Below are 23,805 nucleotides of genomic sequence, written 5' to 3' on the forward strand. Positions count from 1 at the left end.
GTGCTCTGCCAGTGATAGCAACAAAGTAACTTCTATCTGGTTATTAGCTCCCATACACAGGAAGAGACAAGCTTTTGTGAGAGCAAAGGTGACTTTCCTCCATGCAGGTAGCAATCTCTCCCCACAACTACCTGCCCACAGCAGCATTTCTATAACTATACAGAAACAAACAACAACAACAATACAGGGCTGCACATCAGAGAGAAGTTTCCTTCATAATATGCCCAACATGGTTTTACAATGGCTAAGAAGTCAATAACTTCAAGGCGTGTGTAGCTCACAGCAAGTCAAGTGCCCATAAAAGCAAGAAATACTGGCAATGGTGGGGAGGGAGAGAAAGGTAATGTATACTTTACCATCCCCTGGAATAATGCGCAGAGTAACCGTATTTCCTGCTTCTTTAATTAGGTTGACGATGTCCGAATGTGATTTGTTGGTGATGGAGCATCCGTTAACGGCCAATATCCGGTCCCCCACTTTCAGCTTCCCACAGCGGTCTGCTGGGCTCCCCTCAATAATCCGACCTATTTTGTGAGGCATGGCCACACATGCATTGCCTGCTTTTGTATTGATATTGTGAATATATATATATTTTTTGCGCGTGTGCAATTTTTTTAAAAATTGTTTATTTACGTTGGGAACATGGTGAAGGGGGGAAAGGAGAAAAAGGGTTGAAAAGGGAAAGAGAAGGTTAAGGGTTAATTAATTAATGCATCAAGCAAAAGTTATTAAAGGATAGCTTTGCTGCCAGTGTTCAAAACATTGGCAAATCAACCCTGCGAGTGCAAATTAGAACTTGCATACTGGCATTTCCTGTACCTCATTCCGTAACACACACACACACACACACTCTCTCTCTCTCTCTCTCTCTCTCTCTCTCTCTCTCTCTCTCTCTCTCTCCCATTAACATGGTTGAGAACTGCATAAGTACTTTTGATGGGTTGCAGCTGTGCTCAGAAGTCCCCCAAACAAAACCACATAAGATTTTTGTTGCAAATTTGAAGCTGCTTGAAGGAAATGCAGTCTTCTCGTGTTTTCTTTCATTTATAATATTGTCTCATTCTCATCTCAGCCCGTGGCTGTTAAAGCTTCTGCCAATGTTTTGTTCTTTCTCCATTTTGAAAGACAACCATTCTATGTCTACCAAGGAATAAGAGCTTTGTTTGAACTTCTTTAATCCCTAGCAGGCCATTCTATAGACGAACATGGCATGGGTAAAAAGTGAGAGGGATCTGGGGTTGTCTTTCTACAGTGAACAAAGGAACTATACAAGGTAAGGAGCAGAGCCACTAAAGATGGGGCAGGACTGGAATATGTAGTCATCTAAGGGCCTCTGACCTCCAAACCATCTGATAACTCTTCCCTTTATGTGATCCAAGTACAAACAGGTGGTGAGTCCCAAAGACTGCCTGACTCGAAATAGCTCTAAAAATTCAAGCTAAGCAAATTAAGTATATTTTGCACCATGAATTTAAATACATTTCATGGAACTTATTCCCAGATATCGGTGCTCAGAATTGCAGCTTGAGAGAGAGAGAAACAGCAAGTGGTCTGGGATGAATGCATTTACTCTCTCACAATGGTCACTAGGCCTGTACAATTATTCAGCGCCAAAGGATCAAAGCCCAATAAATTGCATGGTGTTCCTAGTGTTCCTCACATGAGAAGGTAGTTGTTCCCCCACTGCCTATCTCTGTGGAGAGCAATCTCTGCAAAGAGCTAGGGTGGGCTCTTAAATGGATGAGAAGCCAGACACAGCCCTAATTATATCATTGACAAAAATGCAGGAAGCCACAGAATGCTGGGATATGCAGTCCTTCTCAGCCATTTCCCTGTAGAGTTGCACAGGAAAACTGCTGAAAAGGAGTTCACACCCCAGCATTCCATGCAAAGCTTCCTGCACATCATCCATGATGTCATTGCAGCTGCACCCAGCTCATCCCTTTCACAGGTTCCATGCAGAGTCCACTCTCTGTGGAGGTAAGCAGGGTGAGTGGATGCCTCCACACAGGGCCAGATGCGCAATGCAATTTATTTGGTTTTGACTCTTCAGAGCTGAATCATTGGACAGGACTAATAGTCAGCACTTCCTAATCCATTTGATTCTTCCTTTGCTGTAGCAGAGCATAATCCTCTTTAAGATTAAAAAATGAACAAGAGTAGTAGCTTCCTGGTCCCTTTGCAAGATTCAGCACCTAACACTTATCTGACATTACTGTTCTGTTGTCTCTGAATTTGTAAAGATTGTTTTTTAAAAGAGTGATTACTTTACGGACTGTCCTGGTCGGCTTACAGTTTATGGAACATGGAGATGGATAGTGCTTCTAAGAGGGCAAAACCTGTGCCTCCCCACTACCGATCCTCCGGGCTATCATGTACTGGATCCCAGCATGTTGCAGAATTCAGATTTTTGAGTTCTTACGGCTTTGGTTCAGCCTAGGCCACTGGTTGGCCTTGAATTTTCCTCTACTCATTCTTTGGTCATTCTGCTCCAAAACCACTCATTTAATCTTATAGCTCAACTCTGGTAAGGGTATCGATTCCGGCACCTGGTTCTGTCTTCTGTGACCTATCATTTGAGGTGGACTTCCAACATCTAATTCAATTTGAACCTAGCATCAAACTTTTGAATTTGATTTCCAGCCCAGTGTTGATGCCTGACTTTTGCTCTGCCTTTCAAAACCCACATTTGCTAGGCTTTGACACCACTTAGATTTCCCAACTCTTCACACCCACACTTGGGTGTACTACAAGAGCTGTACAAGGTAGATAAAGAACAGCATTTAGAAGCGGTGAAGCAGGTGATGACTCGGAATGTGGTTGTAACTATTTACTCTTGCATCATTTACAAATGGGTGGAAATAACATTAATCCATTCATCCAAAGATATACTTGCACTGCAATTTTTTTATTAGTAGTTTTAGAAATATGTATATGCTGTGATAAGTATTGGAAAGATCACAATGAAGGAAGAGTTAATGATGGCTATGAGGAAATGCCCACTCACCACCATAAGGCAATATGACTGACATAATGGGTTGTTATTTAATGTATAATGGTGAGCATGGCCCACTCCGTATATAGAAGAACTGACATATTTACACAAGAAGAATGGGTTAATTTCTCAATGTAACCAATTTATTTAATGAATACCCCTCCCCTAGACTTGAACTGACAAGGAGGCAATTCTCAGCTAGGTTGGCCCATCTCTGCAGACAACCTGCATTAGAAAAGTATAAAATAAAAGGACTCCCTATGGTTATGAGGCAAGCACTGTGTAGCTGAGGGCAAGCATCTCATGCAGAATGTAGGGGAGAAAAGTTTTAATGGGAGCACGGGGGACAAATCTAAAGTCAAAATATGTATTTGTTTTTACCTAGCTGATATTTCTAGCTACAAGCAGTTCATCTCAAAAGCTTCTTTCAAATAATGAACACATTCACTATTCCATATTCAAACTTGATAGAAAGAATGCCCTTCTTTAAAAGACATCACTTCATGTCACAACATTTCATTCAACTTCTTCAGTAAAAATATGTATGTAGAAGGTAGCTATGTGCTGAAACATCTGGAACCCTAAAGAACCACTGTCACACAGCGGTTGATATCGTCTGATTGGTCAATATTAGGCCAATGGTCTGACGGTATAAGGCAGCTTTATAGGACGTCTCTCTTTATTGCTGCTGTCTCTGCCTGTCACTCACAACTGTGGAGACCTTGACTAGTTTAGTGATTGTACCTTGCCTCTTTACCTCCTTCACAGTGATGGTCTCTTAATAGCTTGATCCATCTCAGGAAGAGTCAGAGAGGCCTTTTTAGAATTCAACAGTTATTGCATGTAATTCCAGCTGCACTTCTTTCTCCTCTGGGGATTAAGAGGATACTTGGCACTTTATCACTTGTGAATCTGCAGGCCAAAGCAATTCAGGGACTTCTGCTCTAATTATTAACAGTCACATGAGTTTATGTGGTGGGCGGGAACTTGGGAGAAGATTTCAATTGCTGCTTAACTGATGCTTGGGTAAGAAATGTAACGAGATGTTAGGGGTTGAAGCTCATCTCCTAACACAATGCTTAGTTTGTTTTGGACAGGGCAACTTTGTCTACCTAGAGTCAAGCTTAAGACTAGAGATGTTTAAAAATGCTAGAGATCAAAAGTTCTCCTACTCTTTTTCTTTTTGCAGACATTGTCTAATTTTCTCTAAGATCTCCAGTTCCATGCTTGTGCCAAGGATAAGATAAACATAGGGCAACTGACCACCACTGATGGATGTTTCAGTTGATTTGAACTGTATTTTCTTTTGATGGTTGGAGAGGCTAATCCTGAACTGACAGGACTTGCTCCATGGAGTCACATCTACGAGATCTCATACAATCTTCAGTGGGAACATTAAGACTAAGACCTGATATAAATGAGACAAAGCACTAACTCATGTAAGTGTTCCATGTCGTCTTTAAAAGAGATCATTCCCGCAATCAGGCCTCTGCAGAACAGCTTAGCATGCCAGTGCATTGGGAACACATTGCTAGCATTCAAACACTGTGCATGCCTATCTCTCTATCAGGCCTGCTCAACTTAGGCCCTCCAGCTGGCTTTGGACAACAAATCCCATTATCCCCAGCCACGGTGACTAAAAGCCAGGCATTATGGGATCTGTAGGCCAACATCTGGAGGAGGGCCGGTTGAGCAGCCCTGATCTATATTTATTTACTTACTTACTTATTTACTTATTATTTATTTATTCAGTTTCAATTGAATATGTGTGTGTGTGTGTGTGTGTGTGTGTGTGTATATATATATATATATATATATATATATATATATATATATATATATATAGTTGTGCCACTGGTACAGTGATTATGTGGGGTACCCTCCTCTTAAACACAATACTGGCCAACATGGGATAATGTTAAATAGGGACATTCTGAAGTGGTAGGAGTCATTCTTTCTCTGGAATGCCATATGTTCCTATTGATCAGCAGAGCCTGAGATAAATGGCACTTCCCAAGCCCACAGGGTATCTATGATGCTAGAAACACTAGAGATACCAAGAGGTGGCCACAAAAGTATTACAGAGAGAACTGAAGTCTAGCATTATTATGGGTGCTAATAAATCAATAATTTTGTCCTGCACCACTGTGTGCCTTCATGCTAACTTTAATGGGAATTCAGAGTACATTGATGAATCCCAGAATACAAGCTTTTCTTTCCCGAGAGTAAAGGAAACCTGTTAATTGTTCTTTCTTTGTTTTAAATCTGAATTATTCTCAATATGTAGTATGAAGTGCCCTTTGCTCTGAAGGTCTCTCCTCTGCTATCCCAATGGCAGCCATTTGCCAGAGAAGGGACTTGCTTTGAACACATGCCTACAGGCTCCATCTCTGGAGATTCAATGTGTGACAACCTTTGCTACGGTTGTCATTTCTCCTGCTATTCAAAGTTCAAAATGTCAGTCTCGCTCCCCCTGGTTTTTGGTTTTTTTTTTAAACTCCACTAATTTGGCTTTGAACAAGACCCAGGAGGCAAACACCTCCCAAAAGCTTGATTTTCCAATTAAACATATTAATTAAATAGAAGGGGTATGCTCATGAATTGTAATTACTCTTTGGGTGATTGCTGTTCTTACTGCACAGTAACATATTAATTCAGATGCTTTTAAGAGATGATGCTAAATACAAGGAGTACTACCATCTTCCTTCACTCAGCATTGATCTTACAAATTAGGTTACCTCCTCCCAGGATCATACCTGACAAATCCCAGTTGAAATGGGACCCACTGTACAATGGGTTATGCATTCAATGGGGGGAAACAGTGGTAGATGCTAGAAACACTGGGGCAACAGTGGATAATATACATCTGAAACATAACAGTGGATAATATACATCTGAAACTTTAAATGCACTTTTAAGCATGAGGATAACATCTTGCCAGGGGCCACATAAACAAAGCTAGAGAGTCCAACATATTTTAAGAATATTTAGAACTTACCAAACGTTGTTCCAGCCTCTGGTCGACTAACTGAAGACACAATGACAAAGCCAAAGCCTTCATTCTCTCCCCGGCATATTTCCACATCGTAGGGCTGCACCACAGTGCTGACTACTCCACTCCCGCCACCTCCTCCACTACCAATTCCACTGGTGCTGCCACTGCCTGAACTGACAGTGTTGAGTGAGTTCTGGCTTCCCTGTGGAGTGCGTTTCTCCTCTGTCAGAGAAGCAGGCTGGTTGCTGCTGTGATGAGATGATGCTGGAGATGGAACCTCGTTCTCTGCTTTTGGAACTGTTCAAAACAGATGCAATTCCCAGTTAACAGCCTTCAAATACACTATGCTTTTAAGATAATGACTACCGGGGGGGAGAGGGGCGGGGTGAGTAATGAAGGCTACAAGTTATTCAATTTCTGTTTTTGTGCAGAATGCTCATGGAAAGTTTATAGTCTATCTAGTCTACAGACTGCCTTAGGGAATGTCTTCTCTAGACATCCATCCCATTCCCCAAGGTCAGCTGAGGCTTCCTTGTTCTGTTTCCCCTACTTTACCACAAATTTATTAGCTGGGAATTGGAGGACCACTTTTTCATTGGTGACATCATCCTCTTGTAGAATACTCTATCCAGAAAGAGAATGGTTCTGTCATTGAATTCTGTCAATACCTATTTATTCATAAAATCATAGGCTTGGAGAGGTTCTTGTAGGCCATCTAGTCCAACTGGCTGCTTGATGCAGGAAGGAGAGATCTAGATCATCCCCTGGACAGGGGATATAGACATCTCCTAGAAAGATGGCTGTCCAGCCTGTCTGAAGACGTCTAGTAAGAGAAAGTCCACCACCTCCATAGGTAATTGACTTCATTGCCAAACTGCTCTTACCATTCATTAAGAGGCATCTCATAATGTTCAACCAAAATCTATCCCCTTGGTACATAAGCCCATGAGAGGATGACCTGTCCTCTGGGGTGGCAGAGGAACTGGGCATCCAGGAGTGCATTCCCAGGGGCATACTTAAATAATAACTGCTGCTAGTTTTTCTGATGGTGAATTTTATGTTGCCTTTCCCATTGGTTTTCCTACTGTCTTATTAGACTTTTTAATGCCAATATTTTGTGTTTCTTTTATTTTAATGCATTTCATTATGGATTTTTAAATTCTAATTTAATTTTTTTTAATGTCAACTTGCATAATTAATTTTAGAAAATAAAGGACTACTAATGAAGACAACTACTAGTCGTATTACCACTACCAGGCAGTCAACATGGTTGCTTTAATTATGAAACACACCCTTGGACCAATTCTGATGTGAAGTAGAAGCATACTGGGCAAGTATTCATAAGAAATACATTCCAGTAAAAATGCAAATCTTCAGATGGGTTTTAAGAAAAGATATGCAAGCAGGCGACTGAATGCCTGTGCGTTCCTGCTTGAAAATCTTTCCTGCAATAAATAAATAAATAAATAATCAGTATATTTTGCATTTTGTTCTAATTATTTTTATGTTTATTCCTCCATAAGTATTTGTATGCAAAAAAAGGCCAAAAAATCAAAATAAATAAAAATATGCTCATATGTGGGTTCCATGGCATAATCAGAGGCATACCTTTAAGGAGCAGTTAAATGTCCATCCACTCCTCACAATCCACATACTGGGACTTCAAGTCCTAACTATTACCGGTGCATATAGACATGATTGTGGGCCCAGCACAGTCCATGCAATCTAACCCTGTTGTAGGATTTTGACACAAAGGTGCCAAATATACCTCTTCCTTCCCCATGCCCCAAGGCCAGGAGTGTTTTCCTTCTGGTAAAGACTAGCCCGAAACGCAAAAAACTGGATGTTTGTCACCTTTATTTTTTATGATATTTGTGTTCTCTCTTTCTGTCAGAGATCCTCAAGGCAGTTTACAGTACTATTTTTTTTTTTTTAAAAAAAATCAATGTAAAAATACATATCTAAAACAATGCAACAGTCACAAGAGAAAATTTAAGACTGCTGAAAGAAAACGTAAAGAAGGAGCAGGTCAAAAACTCCCTTAAAAAGCTGTATGTTAGCTGCTCACCAAGAAGTCAACCGTGAGGATACCATACATAAGGCATTCCACAGTCTTGGTGCTCCAGTAAAGAAAAGCCTTAAATTCACAAAGCAAAGCGACAATCAACAGGGCCTCCATTGCTGAATGGAAAGCCCAAGCAGGCCTATGAGCAATTTGGTCCTTAAAGTATCCAGTGGTCTTTAAAGTATCCTGGTGGCGGATTATTTAGAGCCTTAATTGTTATGACCCCCTCAATTTAAACTGCGGTTGGAAGTAAATTGATAGTCAGGAATTGAAACAACACTGGGGTGATATGATCAGAATGTGTCACACCAGGCCGGCATCTGGCATCTGTGTTCTGAACCAATCAAAACCCGCAAACATTTTCAAAGGCAGCCCCATGCAGAACACCCTGCAATAATCCAACTGGGACCACAAAAAGGGCATTAATGACTGGGCATTCATGTTAGCAAGGTTCTCAGAGGCATTGTCCATCTGGAAACCAGATGGATGAGACGAACCTTGGTCATATCCAGCAAGGCAACTGTAATGTATTCAGAGTGCAGAACTCCCAGCATTATACACTGTTATTTGAAAACCACTGCTGGCTCATTTTATGCTGCCGTCACAGATAGCACTATAATTGCCCACAGAACATTCCACTTCACAGAGCAGGTTTCATTTTCTTATATACTGTATTTCTTGGACTGAGTAAGGACCAATGCACTGAGATGCAATCCAAATAAGACAGAGGTTCTGTTGGTAGCTGGCCTGTTTGATTTGGGAGGTGGGGTGCACAAATTCTGTTTTGGATGGAGTTACATTCTCCGTTAAGGATCAGGTTCATAACCTGCAAACATTTTAAGATCTGGCCCTTAGTTTGAATGCCTATGTGGCATCGGTGCCATGAAGTACTTCCCACCAGCTTAGCCTGTGATTTCTCCTGGAGAAGATAATTGTACACACAATTACACACAATTATCTGCGTCTCAGTAACATCTAGACATGACTACTGCAATATGCTGTATATGGGGCTACCCCATAAGATTTCAGCATCAGCTGGTTCAAAATGCAACAGCAAGGCTACTGGCTGAGATCTATGTTTCTTGCCAGCAGTGATGAAACAGTTCCACTGACTTCCTGTGCATTTTCAAACAATTCAGAATCCTTTCAAGACCTATACCCTTTGGGAGCAGGGTACATCAAGTACCACCTGCTACCATATGAATCTGTCCCTGTTTTAAGATATGATGATGCCTGTTTCCATGTTCCCTCACCTATTGAGATTTAGCAATTGCATTGTAGCTTTATCTGATTTCATTGCTTCTGTTGCTGTGGTATCATAGTTTATAAAGTGATATTTTAATAATATATGTAATGTTATACTTTTTTTAGGCACCTCAAGACATTTTATGAAGAGGCAGGGTAGAAGTCTGTTCACAGTTAAATAATGTAGCAAATACTGTGCAATAAATAAATATCATTTAAAAATATTAATTTGAACTAAAGTAATGGGGACACCCAGAGCACCCCTTCAAGAGTAGCACCAAATCCCGTCTAATCAGTAACAGTTGAATTCTCAGCCTGAAAACATTCATTCTATATTTATTCCATGTTTGAACAGCCCCAACAACAAAAACTAAAGATGAAACACAACATATAAAAATGAAACTCTGTAGATTGCTATTTTTGCCAGAATTGAGGCTTTTGATCATTAGAAAGTAGTTCACTTTCATCCAGAGACAGTGTAAAAATAAAACTCCTGTACAGTCACATCGCAACCTACCTGTGTACACCACTTTGCGCCTGACAGTTAGATTGACATGGCCTTGCTTGGCAGCCTGTTGCATAAGCTGGACTACAAGCTGGTGAGATTTGCCAACAACTGGCGTTCCATCCACGCAGATTAATTCATCCCCAGATCGAAGGCGACCGTCGGCATCTGCAGCACCCAGTGGCACAATGTGGCCAATGTAAATCTGTGGCAAACAAGTGAGTGAGTGAGTGAGTGAATGGGTGTGTGTAGGGGTGGGGGAAGAGAGAGGGAGAGAGAGAGGAGTTATTTATATAATTGGTATTTAGCCAAACCAACAAAACCAAATTCTCTGTTTTCCATTGTCTTTTGACTAACTGGACCATATTATCCAGATTTTCATGCAAGCAAAGCAGTTAGCATGGCAGATCTCTCCAGCTACAACCAAATGGCAAAGGCTATGTTTAAAGTAAATCAGATCCCAAGTGCCGACACAGAGAAACAACTTACATAGAAACAGGAAAGGCAGAAAGACTCCATGTAATCTGCTGTCTCACACCCAGGGTAAAACATTATTCTTCCATGCCAAACAACTAACTGGAATCTGAGCATGGAAACAATATGAACGTACTGAGTTTTTCCAACAGGATATTTCATGAGGTCCCTAGAAAAGCTCACCCTAGTTATATATTCCTAATCTCACTGATACACACCAGAACATAGAGTGCTTTGTAAACTTCATGGCAAAAACCAAGCAGATCCCCTCCAACAACCCAATTCTCGCAAAATAAGGATACCTGCAGAGAAGACTTGAGCTTCCACACTTGGGAACTACCATCCCCATGATACAACACAGTTAGAAGTGTAGCATGCATTGAAGCAAATATCTATAGACCTGAATCATATATGCTCACTACATCCACATTTATATTCCACCTTGGGACTATTTTATCATGTGTGGGAATGTCCAAGGTAATCTGTACAGGCTAAAGCCCCGAACATGTATCAACCTGAGTCACAGCTAGAGGTTTTAGTACAGATTCAGCCACCACCACCTTCTAGTAGGAGTGTCTACTAGAATCTACCAGATTTCTAGTGAGTCCCCCAGAAATTCTATTCCCAGATGCATAAGGATGAATCTCCAGTTCACTATAAAACTGCTGTTTAAGTGGAATTTGGCAGCAACCTTACAAATCACACATTATATCTAACAATAATAAACACTGCTATCAAGTACCATATCATTCACAAACTTAGCATTGTCCTTCCTTATGAACAAAGAGATGTAGAGAGGGCCCAAAGCAAAGGATCTTGGAACTTTCTGTATGCCAATCATGTACTCTTAGAACTACTCCAAGTTCTATCTTGGGCATCTTTTCTTCTGGAGAGCTATTTCTAGTCACTTAGAGGACCAATGGTCAGCATTATCTGCTCATATGAATTCAAAAGTTGTGGTGTGTGTGTGTGTACACACACACACACACACACACACACACACACACACACACACACACACTTTAAGGCAAGGAAGCGAAGATTTTGCTCCTCAAAAGGCTGGGAACCTGTTAACCATTTTATGGATGGAGAACTTTAGTTATCTTGTTATTTAACTTGTGACTTTGCCATTCCCCTTCTATTTTACATTCGTTTGCTTGCAGAGTTCTGCTGAGTGAGTTTGAATTTATATAGCTCGACAGCTCAAGGGACTGGTAATGAGATCAGAAGCTTTGGTTTCAGTATGACCTAAATCAACAGCAGTCCAGAGTTGCTAACATCTGTTTGATGTTCTGGTCAGTAGCTGCTGCAAAATAGCTCCAGGGGCTCAGCCAGTTGCTGGTAGAAATGGGGCCTCTCTCATGTGAACTAGGATCAACACTCTTAGTAACCTTAGCTATTTAGAGCATAATTGTGCACTCTGTTCTGGTTATTATTTTTTTGGTGTGCTAACATAGCCAAGTGACTGAAGAGGTGTAGATGAAATGAACATAAAAGTGTACACTGATTAATGTTATTCCAAAAGAAAGAGAGAAAAGGAAAACATCTGCAATATCAAAGTACTTACAGGTTCTCCAGGCTCATTTCCACCAAGAATCCTAAATCCAAACCCAGTTTCTTTTCTCCATAGAAAGATATCTTGCTCTTGATAATCTGGAACTACAAGAAAATAGAAGGAACTCATTCTTAATCATAATTTGGTACTCCACATTTGAGTCTTCTGCAGTCCTTTTGTGCAGTTGTGTGTCACTTGTACTGAAAGGCACCAAGTTGCATGATCCACAAAATGAACATGTAGCTTATCTGCTGCATAGTATTTAAAAATGGCAGAGTCTATTGGGCTTTCAGAAGATGCTGGTCTAGACAGATTAGAAATATGCATTATATCAGTCTCCACAAGGATACAACTCATGCTACTTACACCTACAACACACGAGAACCAAACATATCTATTGTATTTATAGCCTATCATGTGGCCCATTCTCTTCAAACACCAGAAAAAGTACTACACAAGTTTCACTGTTAATGTGCATTCAAATGCACAGCCTTTCTTCTGAGGATGCATGTGCCAGACATCTAGCCCATGCTGATCCATGATTCATTGTACCTTGTCCACACCAGGCAATGAGGACCATGCAACCTCTCAGTGTGAGCTATTTTGTCACAAACCCCCTCCTTGTTCAGCATAAAAGTATGTATCTATGTGTACGTGTGTGCATGCACACATAATATCAATACAACCTTGACTAACATGACATTTCCAGAAACCCGAAAAACATTAATGTGACTCCTGGAAGGCTTTTCTTCTCTTTTCCTTTCTTTAAAGCAAGAAAATGATTACTTTCTTTACTTGTTTAAAAGCAGCAAGGAAATAACTGAAAAAATCTAAAAATAGGAAGCCTGTACTTTTTCTCTGAAGAAAAAAAAGATGCAAAAATGTGAAGAGCAGGTTACAGCATCCACTTGGAAACTAGAATTCTTTGCAAGGAAATCATGATGACTTTGTTAATCTGTTGGACCTATGGTTTTGGAGGTATTTAATGGAAGCTTGGAATGTCTTTCTCTAATATCTTCTGGTACAGGTATCCTTCCATCTGGTATTTTACTCTTTTGCTTATGACCTTTAGCAAGGCTTGATAATTAGAAACAACTTTAAGGATTTTGTTATGCTAGCAGATTTATAGCAATCCACTATTAAGCATGGTTTTTGGTTTGCATGGCAACCAACTGTGAACTGTTTGCCTAGCACTGCAATATTAGAACTCATCAGTATCATTAATAAATCCAAGACCCTTTTTAGAAATCATGAGTAAATAGACTTTTGTCATTAGGCAAATGAGGGCCTATTAGAGACTATAACTCCATTAGTAACACAGTACAGTTGATTTTCTTTTCATAAGATGAGGAAGAGAAGGCCAAATCAAGAGTTCTGTGCTGCAACAAATCTTATAATAATTAACATCTGCAGAGCATCATTTCTTATTGTCAGCATTGTTTTTGCTGACAATACTACAAATAGTGGGAGCTCTTGGGCACAACTCATACGAAATGTCTTTTGTGCAAGTCCAACTGAAATGTCTATAGGCCTCTCTCTTATGCATGCCCAAAGTTATAGAAATGGTTCTTGCATAGGATAAATTCATGCTTGCTTGCTTGCTTTCCCCACCCATCTTTCCTGCCTTGTCAGTTCTGACTGTAAACCCTCTCCTAACAGGGGTCATTTCACTGTCACATGCTCTGGGGTGTCCCCCATACCACTGTGTCAATGTATTAATGGTGGATAGTTATAGTAAACCTTTTCCCATGACTTTTCCTATAACTTATCTTTTTTGCTGCTGCTCTTTCTTCTTTGCTGTCGCAACAGCAGCACCATTTTTATTCCCTAGAAAAAGGCGAACCCCATACATTGCGGAAAATGTGTTTTGAGTAGAACACCTCTTAGTCAGAAGCAATGCTGAATTAGGCATGTATTTGGTCTTGTTTGTCCATGTTATGCAATATAACATAAAATCAGAGTGCTTTTACAAATAAGAAATAGTATTTCCTTCAGCGCCTTCTAAGTTCATCTTTTTGTCTTTTTCTGGTATGGAATTGGGACTGCCCTCATTTTTCCTACACCACTTTTTCTGCCCCAAAGTCTCTCAGCTAATGCAGGATCAGGTAATGAAACTGATGAGGTCATGATGCCACACAATTGCACAGATTCAACTGTCTGATGATGTAACAAAGTAAATTCAGAATGATGGCAAGGGCTCCTTTTCATTCTGAATAGGAATACCTTTAGGCTCTTTTTCTAGGTCTCCCCCTGAAAATGTAGAGGTCGTGGTGGGGGGTTGCTTTTTGTAGCTGGCAAAATCTTCAGTGCAAAAGAAAACTTCCCCAAAAGACCAAAAACCACTCTTTCCACTCAGCTGAATGTATTGCAATGTAGTTCATAGTGCAGAATCATACATAGAGCTTATGAAAATAATATATCCAGATTGTTGGGTAGATTGTGTTGCTGACCCAGAATGTGCATATTATTGAAGTATGCACATGCCAGAATTAAACTGGATCTCTATTAAATGAGAATTGGGGGAGGGGATCACTTTGAGGAAGGAAATAGTTGTGTGAATCCTCTATCCCCAAAGTCTCTGTGGTTCAGTCAATTCTAGCTCTTATCTTGTGATTTTTTTAAAATTTTAATTCATAGGATTTTTCAGCATATAATATGCTTTATTATTCTAAGTTTATCTTTCTGACAGCAAAATCAACAAGACTGATAGTTTCCCAGAGAGAAGAGATTTAAACCTCAAGCCAAACACTCCAGCCATCACATTACCTCAACTGAAACACTCACATTTTCAGCGAGAAAGACAGCTGCACTGACTCACTAGCAAGGTGTCAATAATTAAGTGTTAAATGCACCAAAGCCCTCACTTTCACTGCAATTAACAAAGATGCTTAATATTTGAGTTATTCATTCTTTATTTAAAAATGCAAAATTAATTGCTCTTATTAAATGATATCAGAGGACCACTTCAGGTTCATTTAATATTTATTGGATAAGTAACTGTAGTGCTTTGATTAATTTTGTAATATAGATATAAGAAACCTTTTCCTGATGTATAATTAATGGTGGAGGAAGCAATTCTTCAATAGACCAGATGTGTATAGCTTCCATTTTAAAAAATAATGTTGATTTTCTTTTCACATATATTTATATCAAGCTCTACAAAAATATTCAATGTAACTTTTTGAAGCACAGAACCATATGTTCAGTGTGCATACTTATAATAAAATGAAACAGATAGTTAATTGCTCTGAAGAAGAGTTTTTTGTCACAAACCATGAGAATGCTCCCTCTGAGGCAAAGTGCTGGAGCTTTCAGAGCCCTAAAGACCAGCAAGTGAATAAAGCAACTTTTCTGCTCTGCTAAGTGAAACTCAACCAGTCTGTCAAAGAAGAAGAAGAAGAAGAAGAAGAAGAAGAAGAAGAAGAAGAAGAAGAAGAAGAAGAAGAAGAAGAAGAAGGCGGCGGCAGTCTAGAGCACATGCTCTCAGATTGTGTTACAATGAACTTGATTCAGAGCAAAAAGATTGCAACGTCCAAAAAGTGGACACTGTGGAGAATGGCAGTCACTTCTATCACAAGTGTGTGGAAAGGTGAATCAAAAGAAATGGAAGGGAGCAGGACTGCTTTAAAACTCAACATATAATTCACAAAAGACAACTACCACGATTTTTTTAAAAAGATTGACTGACTCATTGGTTTGCAAGGTTGTCAATCACTATAATGGAATCGAGCTATTTAAGTTGCATCAGTTGCGAGCATGGATTCAGTGCTCCCATTTACTGAAACGTTTGTTCAGTGCTTTCATTGATCCCTTCCACATCATGCTCTCAGAACATATCAGCAGAATCTGCTGATTCTGCTGATTCAAAGTGCCACCTTCGAAATCCCTGATGTTTCCTTTGTCTCTGTAAGACCAAGGATTCATCCAGATGCTAACAATAGCCTAAAGGAAGCATCTGCCACAGTGGGACACATACTCAGATGCATACTTCCTATTTGATCAGCACACTCAGTAGAGTTTAACATTTGTACAACAAGATGCAGGAACTGACCTTAGACATCAAAACTCAATGGACTACAAGGTACAGCTCTTCTTTCAGAACACAGCAATCCATACAGTAAAACCCCTTGTATACTGTTGTTTCTTAGGTTACATAAATGTGGCACATCCCAGGTGGGTGTTCAAGCACCCTGAAAGTTGCCTTTTTGCCAGGGAAAGAAGCACACTGATGATGGAAAGTGGATCACAACTTGCTCAATCCACACTGGTCCCACAATCTTGTTCACCAGATATATTATAGACAAGAAGACCAGCACAGGCTGAATGGACTTTGCTCTCAAAATAAACACAATGCTGATCTGCCTCATTTCTTGTTGTTTTGTCCTGGGAAGTCCTGTTGCTTTGTTCTACCTGTTTCACTGACATTCCAGACATTAATTTCATCAAGTCTGCTTAAATAAATGAACTCTAGGTTCAGAATATTACAGATTACATTACTACTACTACTAATCATCATCATCATCATCAAGATCGTCATAATTTAAAAAAACCTTTATTTGTTAGCCAGCCCATAACAAATTATTTTCTGGGCAGCTTACAACACCTGAGTACTCAAAGCATGTGCTGTGAGCACTGATCTTACTGTTCAGTTTGCATTAAAAACTGGCAGGGATTTACCCCTTTCAAATGGTCCATAACAGAAGTTCATTCAAACAGGGGTGCAAAATGAATGCATAAAGTGAAAGAGCAAGAATGCAACGAGGTAGGCATGTGCTAAGGCTCTACAGCCATCATCAAGCTGTATGTGCATTTTGTATGCAACCAATTTGGTCAGTGTCTATTAATTTAAGATATTTTTAAAACTCACAAGCACTGAACCATAGCTTAACAATCTCCTAAATACAATTACAGAATAAGAAGGTGACAAATATTATGAAAAGTCCATAACTGGAATCAGGTACGCCTGAGATGCTGGAAGGCTATTTGCTGCAAATGGTAACTATCTGATAGTAGCCTAATTGGGCAATGTGATTGCAGCTGCACTATCAACTGTGAACTTTGCCACCAATTGCAATAGGCGATGGACTGCTTCCTACATTAATTGGTGTTTGTCACTGACTTTGAATAACTGGAGCACAGAGAGAGCATCTCTCCATTGCCTCACACTGGAGGTGAGGCCAAGCCAGTTAAGAACGCACAGCTTGTCTGATAAAAGCAAAGCCGCTTCTGCTGGGCACTCCAGCATGGAGCATTTTTTTCTCAGCATCTTCTTGCATGTTTCCATTTGTCAACTCTACAGTGCTTCCAACCGTAGCCAAAACCTTCTTTACCTTCTGTTTCTTGTTCAAATGCAAGTCTATTCTGTTAGGCTTTGCATTGGGCTCAGACAACATACCCTATATTTCTATCATTCTCTTTGTAAGGTTCTGCAAGAAAGGATTAATTAGATTTGATCTTGAAGAATGCCTCTCTTTGGGCTCTAACTCGTATATTCTTAAATGGTAAAGGCAGCATTACGGTGAACAGAGTAGCATGCTTCATGCTGACTGCTGCAATTATTTGCAAAGTTTATTCATAAAGATGTGATTTGCTGTAAAAGAGATGACATTTTCAAGGTTAAGAAGTTCCTTCTGCTGCAGTGTAATGTATTGGGTTTTGTTTGCTTAGTCAGTTATGCTTATGTTTATGATTTATTCATTGATCCTTGTGTATTTCATGGAATGCTTTTATGGATTTGCCTAGGCAAGTGTTATCCCTCTTCTGTTATGAATTTTAATTGCTGTAGCCAATGGCAAAAACACTTAATGATAAACTTGATTTGAAACAGTCCACTCAAATGGAAAAAACCAACATATGTGACCCCAGGCGTACATTTTAGTTAAGATTTAGATCAATACAACAGAAAACATGACACGAAAGCTTATAATACCTCCTTCCTCTCCAAGCTGACAAAATCTAACATTGAATTCAGAACAAAAGGCAATAAGAGGGTGGGAACAGCATGGTGAGACACAAACACACACATGCACAACATACGACACAACACAACACAACACAAATGAATGTGAAACAAAATTCTTTTTACAGTCTTTTGCATTGACTAACCCAATTACTAACTGGCCTCGGCAAGTGACCAGGTTGCTAATAAAACAAGAGTCCACCCTGATCCTGACTGGAGGACTGCTTTTACATGCTTAAGGGCCCACTGAAATAATTGTGCCAGTTATTGATTGATACTACAGGGGTATCAAAGCTCAGCCACCGGCTTACACTGGGCTTCACTACGTATAAAAGCACATAATGAGGCCCAATAAAAGCCGCTCACCCAGCAACTGTGAGGTTTCCCTAATGCGAGGTCAGAAAGCAGCATGTAGCATGTGGCAACAGGAACAAAACCAACCACATGTACTAGAACATATTTATGAAGGGTGTTTCAACCACAACCCTTTTTATATGTTATTTCTAGACTGATTTAAAAAAAATATATCTAGAAGGAATTGTTTAAATTTGTTCTTGTTCTATTGAACTGTAGGTCAGCATTTAATGACATATTAGGACATTTATATACCACTGAGCACAACAAATACAAAATTGAAACCCAACCGAATTAAAATTAGACATTCATTTTTTTTAAAAAACCTGCCCCTTTTTAATTGACTACCCTTCTTAGTTTGGCACTCAGTGTCCCTGTAATATAAGAAACAATTCTAACCCCAGGGGCTTTGGAGTAACCCATGCTTGCTCACAATTGTGTCTTTCAAGGACTTCATTGCAAAAGTAATAAAAAGAGTTTTGAATAGCTGATGAGAAGAAACAATACCACATAATTTAGGCAAATCTTTTTTTTTAATCACTCAGTGTTAAGGCAAGGCTTACAGAACACAACTAGAACTTCCTCTTCTGCTAGAATTATCTCCGTTCTGTTGCTTGACAATGGGGACGGTAAGGAAAGCATGTTGAACTTTCATTACTCTTCATGCTTCATCCTTCCACCCCACCCAGCTTATATGGATTGTCACCAATCACAAACACTACACAAGATGGACAACACAGATATAAAGTTCTCAGCTCATTCTTACATTCTCCAAAATTCGTGGAATTGATTTCTCTCTCTCTTTCACCCTTGCTCAGTCCAGTCGCAGGCGAAGGTGACATAGCTGTGAATATTAATTTTAACATTTTGCAAAGCTTAATGGATTTTGTTTGTTTGCTCATTTTAGTTTAGTATTGACTGATACAGCTCTGATTCAGCTTTCATACCAGTTATCACAGAAATAGTTGTAGCTGCTAAGGATTAGAACAGTAGATATTGTCAAGTCTACTGGCAATATCTGATGCAGAGACTAGTCTATCAAAAGGTTATATGCATCACTGGAAATAGGTTTCAGCAAGATCACCATGAAATATTTGGTTCTATCACAAAACAGTTCCCAGGATTTTGACAACACACTTATCTGCTGGATTAGGGAGCAAAAGCTATGTATACACAATAAATTTATACTTAAAATATTTCAGGAAAATGTAGTTTTGTGACAATACTTTTAAAAGGAACAGTAAGCAGGAGTAGCAGGCTGCTTGTACATCCTTTGAATTTCTGCTTTAACAAAATAAATATGGCAGTCAGAATGGTGATTCTCACATTACTTCTTCATAAATGGAAATTTATACATGCCTATGAATAACTGTTCACAAAGTAACACAAGAAAGACTGCTTGTACCAGTATATATTTGGTTCCCAATACACATACTGAATAGTTGATAGCTGTTTCCCAATACATCAAATTGGATCAAAAAATATGCTTGAACTTTCTCTCCCCCATCACCCCAGTACAAACCTTTATGATAATTGTTAGAGTCCATCTGTACTTAGAATATAAAGATTCTAAGTATATCCTATACTTAGAATATAAGTCTGTCTTATCCTGTCAAAAACAGGTCTTTACTCTTCAAATTATGTTGCTATCATGTTTGGCAATCACATAGCAGCATAGCTTTACCAAGAAGAGAAAGGGACTGAAGTTAATTCTTTCATCTAGAATCCCCATACACAAACTTATTTGTCCTTCAGTGTACTTAGGGACATCTTGCCGATTCAAGGCTCCAAGCTGACACAAGTCAAAAGTTCCTTGGCTGGTGGCAAAAAACTCACAAACCCCTTTATGCCCCAGGGCACATGGAGCAATACAGTCCATTCATCTTTGACTACACTGTAGATATCAGTCTACAGCTGTGTAGACTGGAGTGGAAAATCCAACATGAGACTAAAAACTTAGATGAACCCAAGCTATACATCTCATTATTATTTCGGGAACTGACACGATGTTAGAATCTAGCCTCTCTGTTGAGATTAAAAATAGGCAAACTGCTTTCCTAAAACTCCTTTCATAAATATAATCAGAAGACAATCAATGAAGTCTTTCATACAACACGCAGCTGGCAGGAGCTTGCCAGCCTTCCCTGGCACTGGCAGATGAGTGGCCGCCATCATCTCCTCTGACATACCCCCACATAAGCCTTGGCTAAAACTGGGGCTTGGCATGCAGGTAGCACTGAGCCCAACCTCTCTCCCGGTGCTTCACATGCACAGCCGAACCCAGACTGGGCTGCCCTAGCCTGAGTTAGGCTGTGCATGAGAATATACTTAATGTGCAATAAATAGCCTGTGATGATGGGGGTGCAGGGGTGGAATTCTTATGGGGTTCTCTTCTTCCTTGCTCTCTCCATTGAACATTCTGTCTAAATGTTAAACACCATCAAAATTTAGAGGTCTGTTATCCACCTCGAAGTCACTATAACACATTGTTTCCCCTAGTCCTAAGAGGTAATAGGTCATCATTCCCCCAATTATGAAAGGTCTTTGCCTACTTAGGGTGGGACCAGATTTGCTCTTAAGACTTCCTTTGTCTTGGTTTTACCTGGTACCTGTAGCAGTAAATAATGCCAGCATTATCTGAAACGGGGCCAGGTTCTGGACCTGAGGCCCTTGAACTGGGTCAGGTTCCCCTGAGGCCCTGGAGAGCTGCTGCCAGTCAGAGTGAACAATACTAGTCTACATGGAACAATATGATTGCCTCATATATTCATAGAACTTCCAGAGTAGGTAGCATTGCTCTCTGAAATAGAGTAACAACCACTTGGTTTCACACACACACACACACACACACACACACACACACACACACACACCTTTTTTTGGTAAGACTCATAACTCTGAGTTAAGCCAGCTTCTGATACCTACACTAGGCCCTTGAAGGTTTTATAATTTATTGTCAAACATTAACAGTGATTGGTATTGAGATTTTGATTCAAGACTTTTCTTGCTCATTTCAAAGAGTAATCTGAGTTTTCAAAAGGTATGCTTAAGAGTAATCTGAGTTTTGGACTCTGGACAGGCATGGACTGTGAAGGTGTGGACTCACAAGAGCAGTTTCCATCAGTATAAAAAGGCAGTAACCTATAAAATTCAGGATAAAACAATAACATTTGTACCTAAACCAATATCAAAATGGGCCTGCTCTGTAATAATTTCACTTCTTGGTCACAGCAAAAGACGTTATCTTTCTAAAGGAGATTCAGATGTACAAAGATGGTGTGTGTTTAAATGTCACTGTTTGTTTCTTAGTCATAAACTGGGTAAATTCTTCTGCCTCACACTGATACTTTGTTTAAAGCTGCCCCGTCAGAATTTCCCCCATTACATTGTGCTCACGCTTTGAAAGCCCATTTAATTATGGATGAAGGAGGAATGGAGTCATGCTGCTCTTTATGTTATCCAGTTTGCACACAACAAATCTATTGTGTGACTGAAAATAAAATTCAAATATTAAAAAAGCAATATTTTAAAATCCTTTAGAATGCCTCGACCCTGTTCAGCTTTGCTTTTAATTAAAGCATGCTTAAGCCCGTCAAAGAGGCTCATTAACACATCTGCAATTCAGATTAATTCATTTTGTCACTGCTGTTTTGACAGATGGCCATACACAAGATACGGCAGCTTTGCAAAGCATGCCGGCAACACAACAACAGATTGTAGCAATTCTCAAGGAAGTTTAAGAATAAAAAGAAAAAAATTAAAAACAATCTAGAAATATATAGTTCTGAGAAATAGGCCAAGGTTTTTGGAGCAAACTATTACATTTAGTTATGCCTTATTCTGCTGACCCCCCTCTCTCTCGATAGGTAAAAGATGGTTCCTGGATATGATGACCAAGCTTAAAGGTCATTTTCTCTCTCTCTATTACAAGCACATTATCAGTAGTCCAGTATTGCCACAGCTTGGACACCTTCTAGAAACTGAAATCTGAGTGGTCTTAGTTCATGGACGCAATGAGGGGTGGGTGTTCTTTGTTTCTGTTTACTTGTTTTGAGAAGTTTGGGCTTTAGTATAGTTTTACAATATTCTAACAACAATGGTGCACATAAGACCAAAAGGAATGCTCATAACCCAGGCTTTGCAAGCAGAAGGTTCTGGGTTTGATCTTCAGCAAAAGGAGGCAAGGCTACAGCATCTGGGGCTTTTTAGTATGGAAAGGAGGCAACTATAGGGAGACATGGTAACATGGTAACAGTATGCATGGAGTAGAGAGAATTGGCAGAGAGCAATTAATCGATCTATACAGTTCTCTGCCATGGGATGTGGTGATGGCAGCTAGCTTGGATGGCTTTAAAAGGGGCTTAGACAAATTCATGGAGGACAGGTCTATCAATGGCTACTAGTCCAATGAAAGCAGGACATCTCCAGCCTTAGAGGTAAGATGCCTCTAAATACCAGTTGCAGGGGAGCAACAGCAGGAGAGAAGGCATGCCCTGACCTCTTGCCTGTGGGTTTCTCAGAGGCAACTGGTGGGCCACTGTGTGAAACGGGCTTCTGGACTAGATAGGCTTTGGGCCTGATCCAGCAGGGCTGTTCTTGTTCTTTTAGATGAAAAACTGAGGCTGAGCACACACGACTAACCTGTGATATAAACCTAAGCACTGCATAAATTCAAGTACTGTAGTAGTCTCTGACACAGGTATAAGAACATATACCTAGGTCACCCCAGACCTGTGAATAAAGATTGCAAATGTCACCACCATTCAGATTGAAGAGATATAGATTTCAATGACTAGAATAATTATGTAAGTAACGGTAGCATGCATGTAAGTTGACTTACGAAGCCTAGGGATTGCTGCTGCTTATATAGTCACTATTATTTCATACATTAATTATTCAAGCAATGCCAAGCCTAGATATATATGTTTGGTCACTGCTCCTGAAAAATTCTGATTACCAGAAAGATCTTTCCTTACTCCGAAATCATTCTATTTTAAATTACATCCTTGAAACAAATAATAAAAGTGAAAGAGTGGGCATCTCAGCACAGATAGCTATTTAAAAGTTTGCTTTGTAATCCAGTGCTGTGCCTGGATGGCCAGGTGTCGTTGAATGCCCAGAGTGCTTTTTAAAACCTTAGACTGCTTTACGCCCTTTCCTGGAGAGGAACAAACTAGCCACAGTAGTTAATGTTTTTGTCATGTACAGACCAAATTATTGTAATATGCTCTAGATGGGGCTGTCTATGAAGAGCTCTCAGAAACCATAATTAGTTCAGAATGAAGACACAAGAATTCTGATTAGGCTGAGTGGCAAGGAACATATTATGTCAAATTTAAAAGGACTTCATTGGCTCCAGTTTGTTTTCAGAACCAGTTCAGAGTACTGGGCGCAGGATACCTTAAGGATTTCCTAGTCCTATGCAACTGTACCCTTGAGACTTTCCTCAGAGGCACCAAAATTACTGAACTCCCTCACTGAGTATTTTGTTTCACCTCTATCCCCACTCATGTTCACAAAGGAAGTGAAGGTGGTCCTTTGGGGGCTCTTTTTGCACAAACTCTTTGGGAACGCTGTGGAGGGAATGCTGAGGGAATGCTGTGCCAACTCAGTTTTACTGTGGTGATACATTTTATTTATTGTTTTTGAATGTTTGGA

At 39.8% G+C, this 23,805-nt stretch overlaps 1 protein-coding gene across 32 annotated transcripts in view; it reads right to left on the reverse strand.

The window, feature by feature from the left end:
• MAGI1 (membrane associated guanylate kinase, WW and PDZ domain containing 1) overlaps positions 1-23,805 on the reverse strand; it is a 683,050-nt gene that overhangs the window by 25,887 nt on the left and 633,358 nt on the right. For 14 of the 32 annotated variants that reach the window (XM_053290562.1, XM_053290561.1, XM_053290576.1 and 11 more), the window contains 5 exons: positions 18,914-18,991; positions 11,847-11,938; positions 9,818-10,010; positions 5,994-6,287; positions 357-560 (listed from right to left, as the gene is read on the reverse strand). In XM_053290562.1, coding sequence (XP_053146537.1) covers positions 357-560; positions 5,994-6,287; positions 9,818-10,010; positions 11,847-11,938; positions 18,914-18,991 — 861 coding nt within the window. The remainder of the gene's footprint in view (positions 1-356; positions 561-5,993; positions 6,288-9,817; positions 10,011-11,846; positions 11,939-18,913; positions 18,992-23,805) is intronic. The other 18 variants (XM_053290586.1, XM_053290572.1, XM_053290568.1 and 15 more) reach the window with 5 other exon arrangements.

This window comes from Hemicordylus capensis, chromosome 2 (genome assembly GCF_027244095.1).
Source record: "Hemicordylus capensis ecotype Gifberg chromosome 2, rHemCap1.1.pri, whole genome shotgun sequence".
NCBI lineage: Eukaryota > Metazoa > Chordata > Lepidosauria > Squamata > Cordylidae > Hemicordylus > Hemicordylus capensis.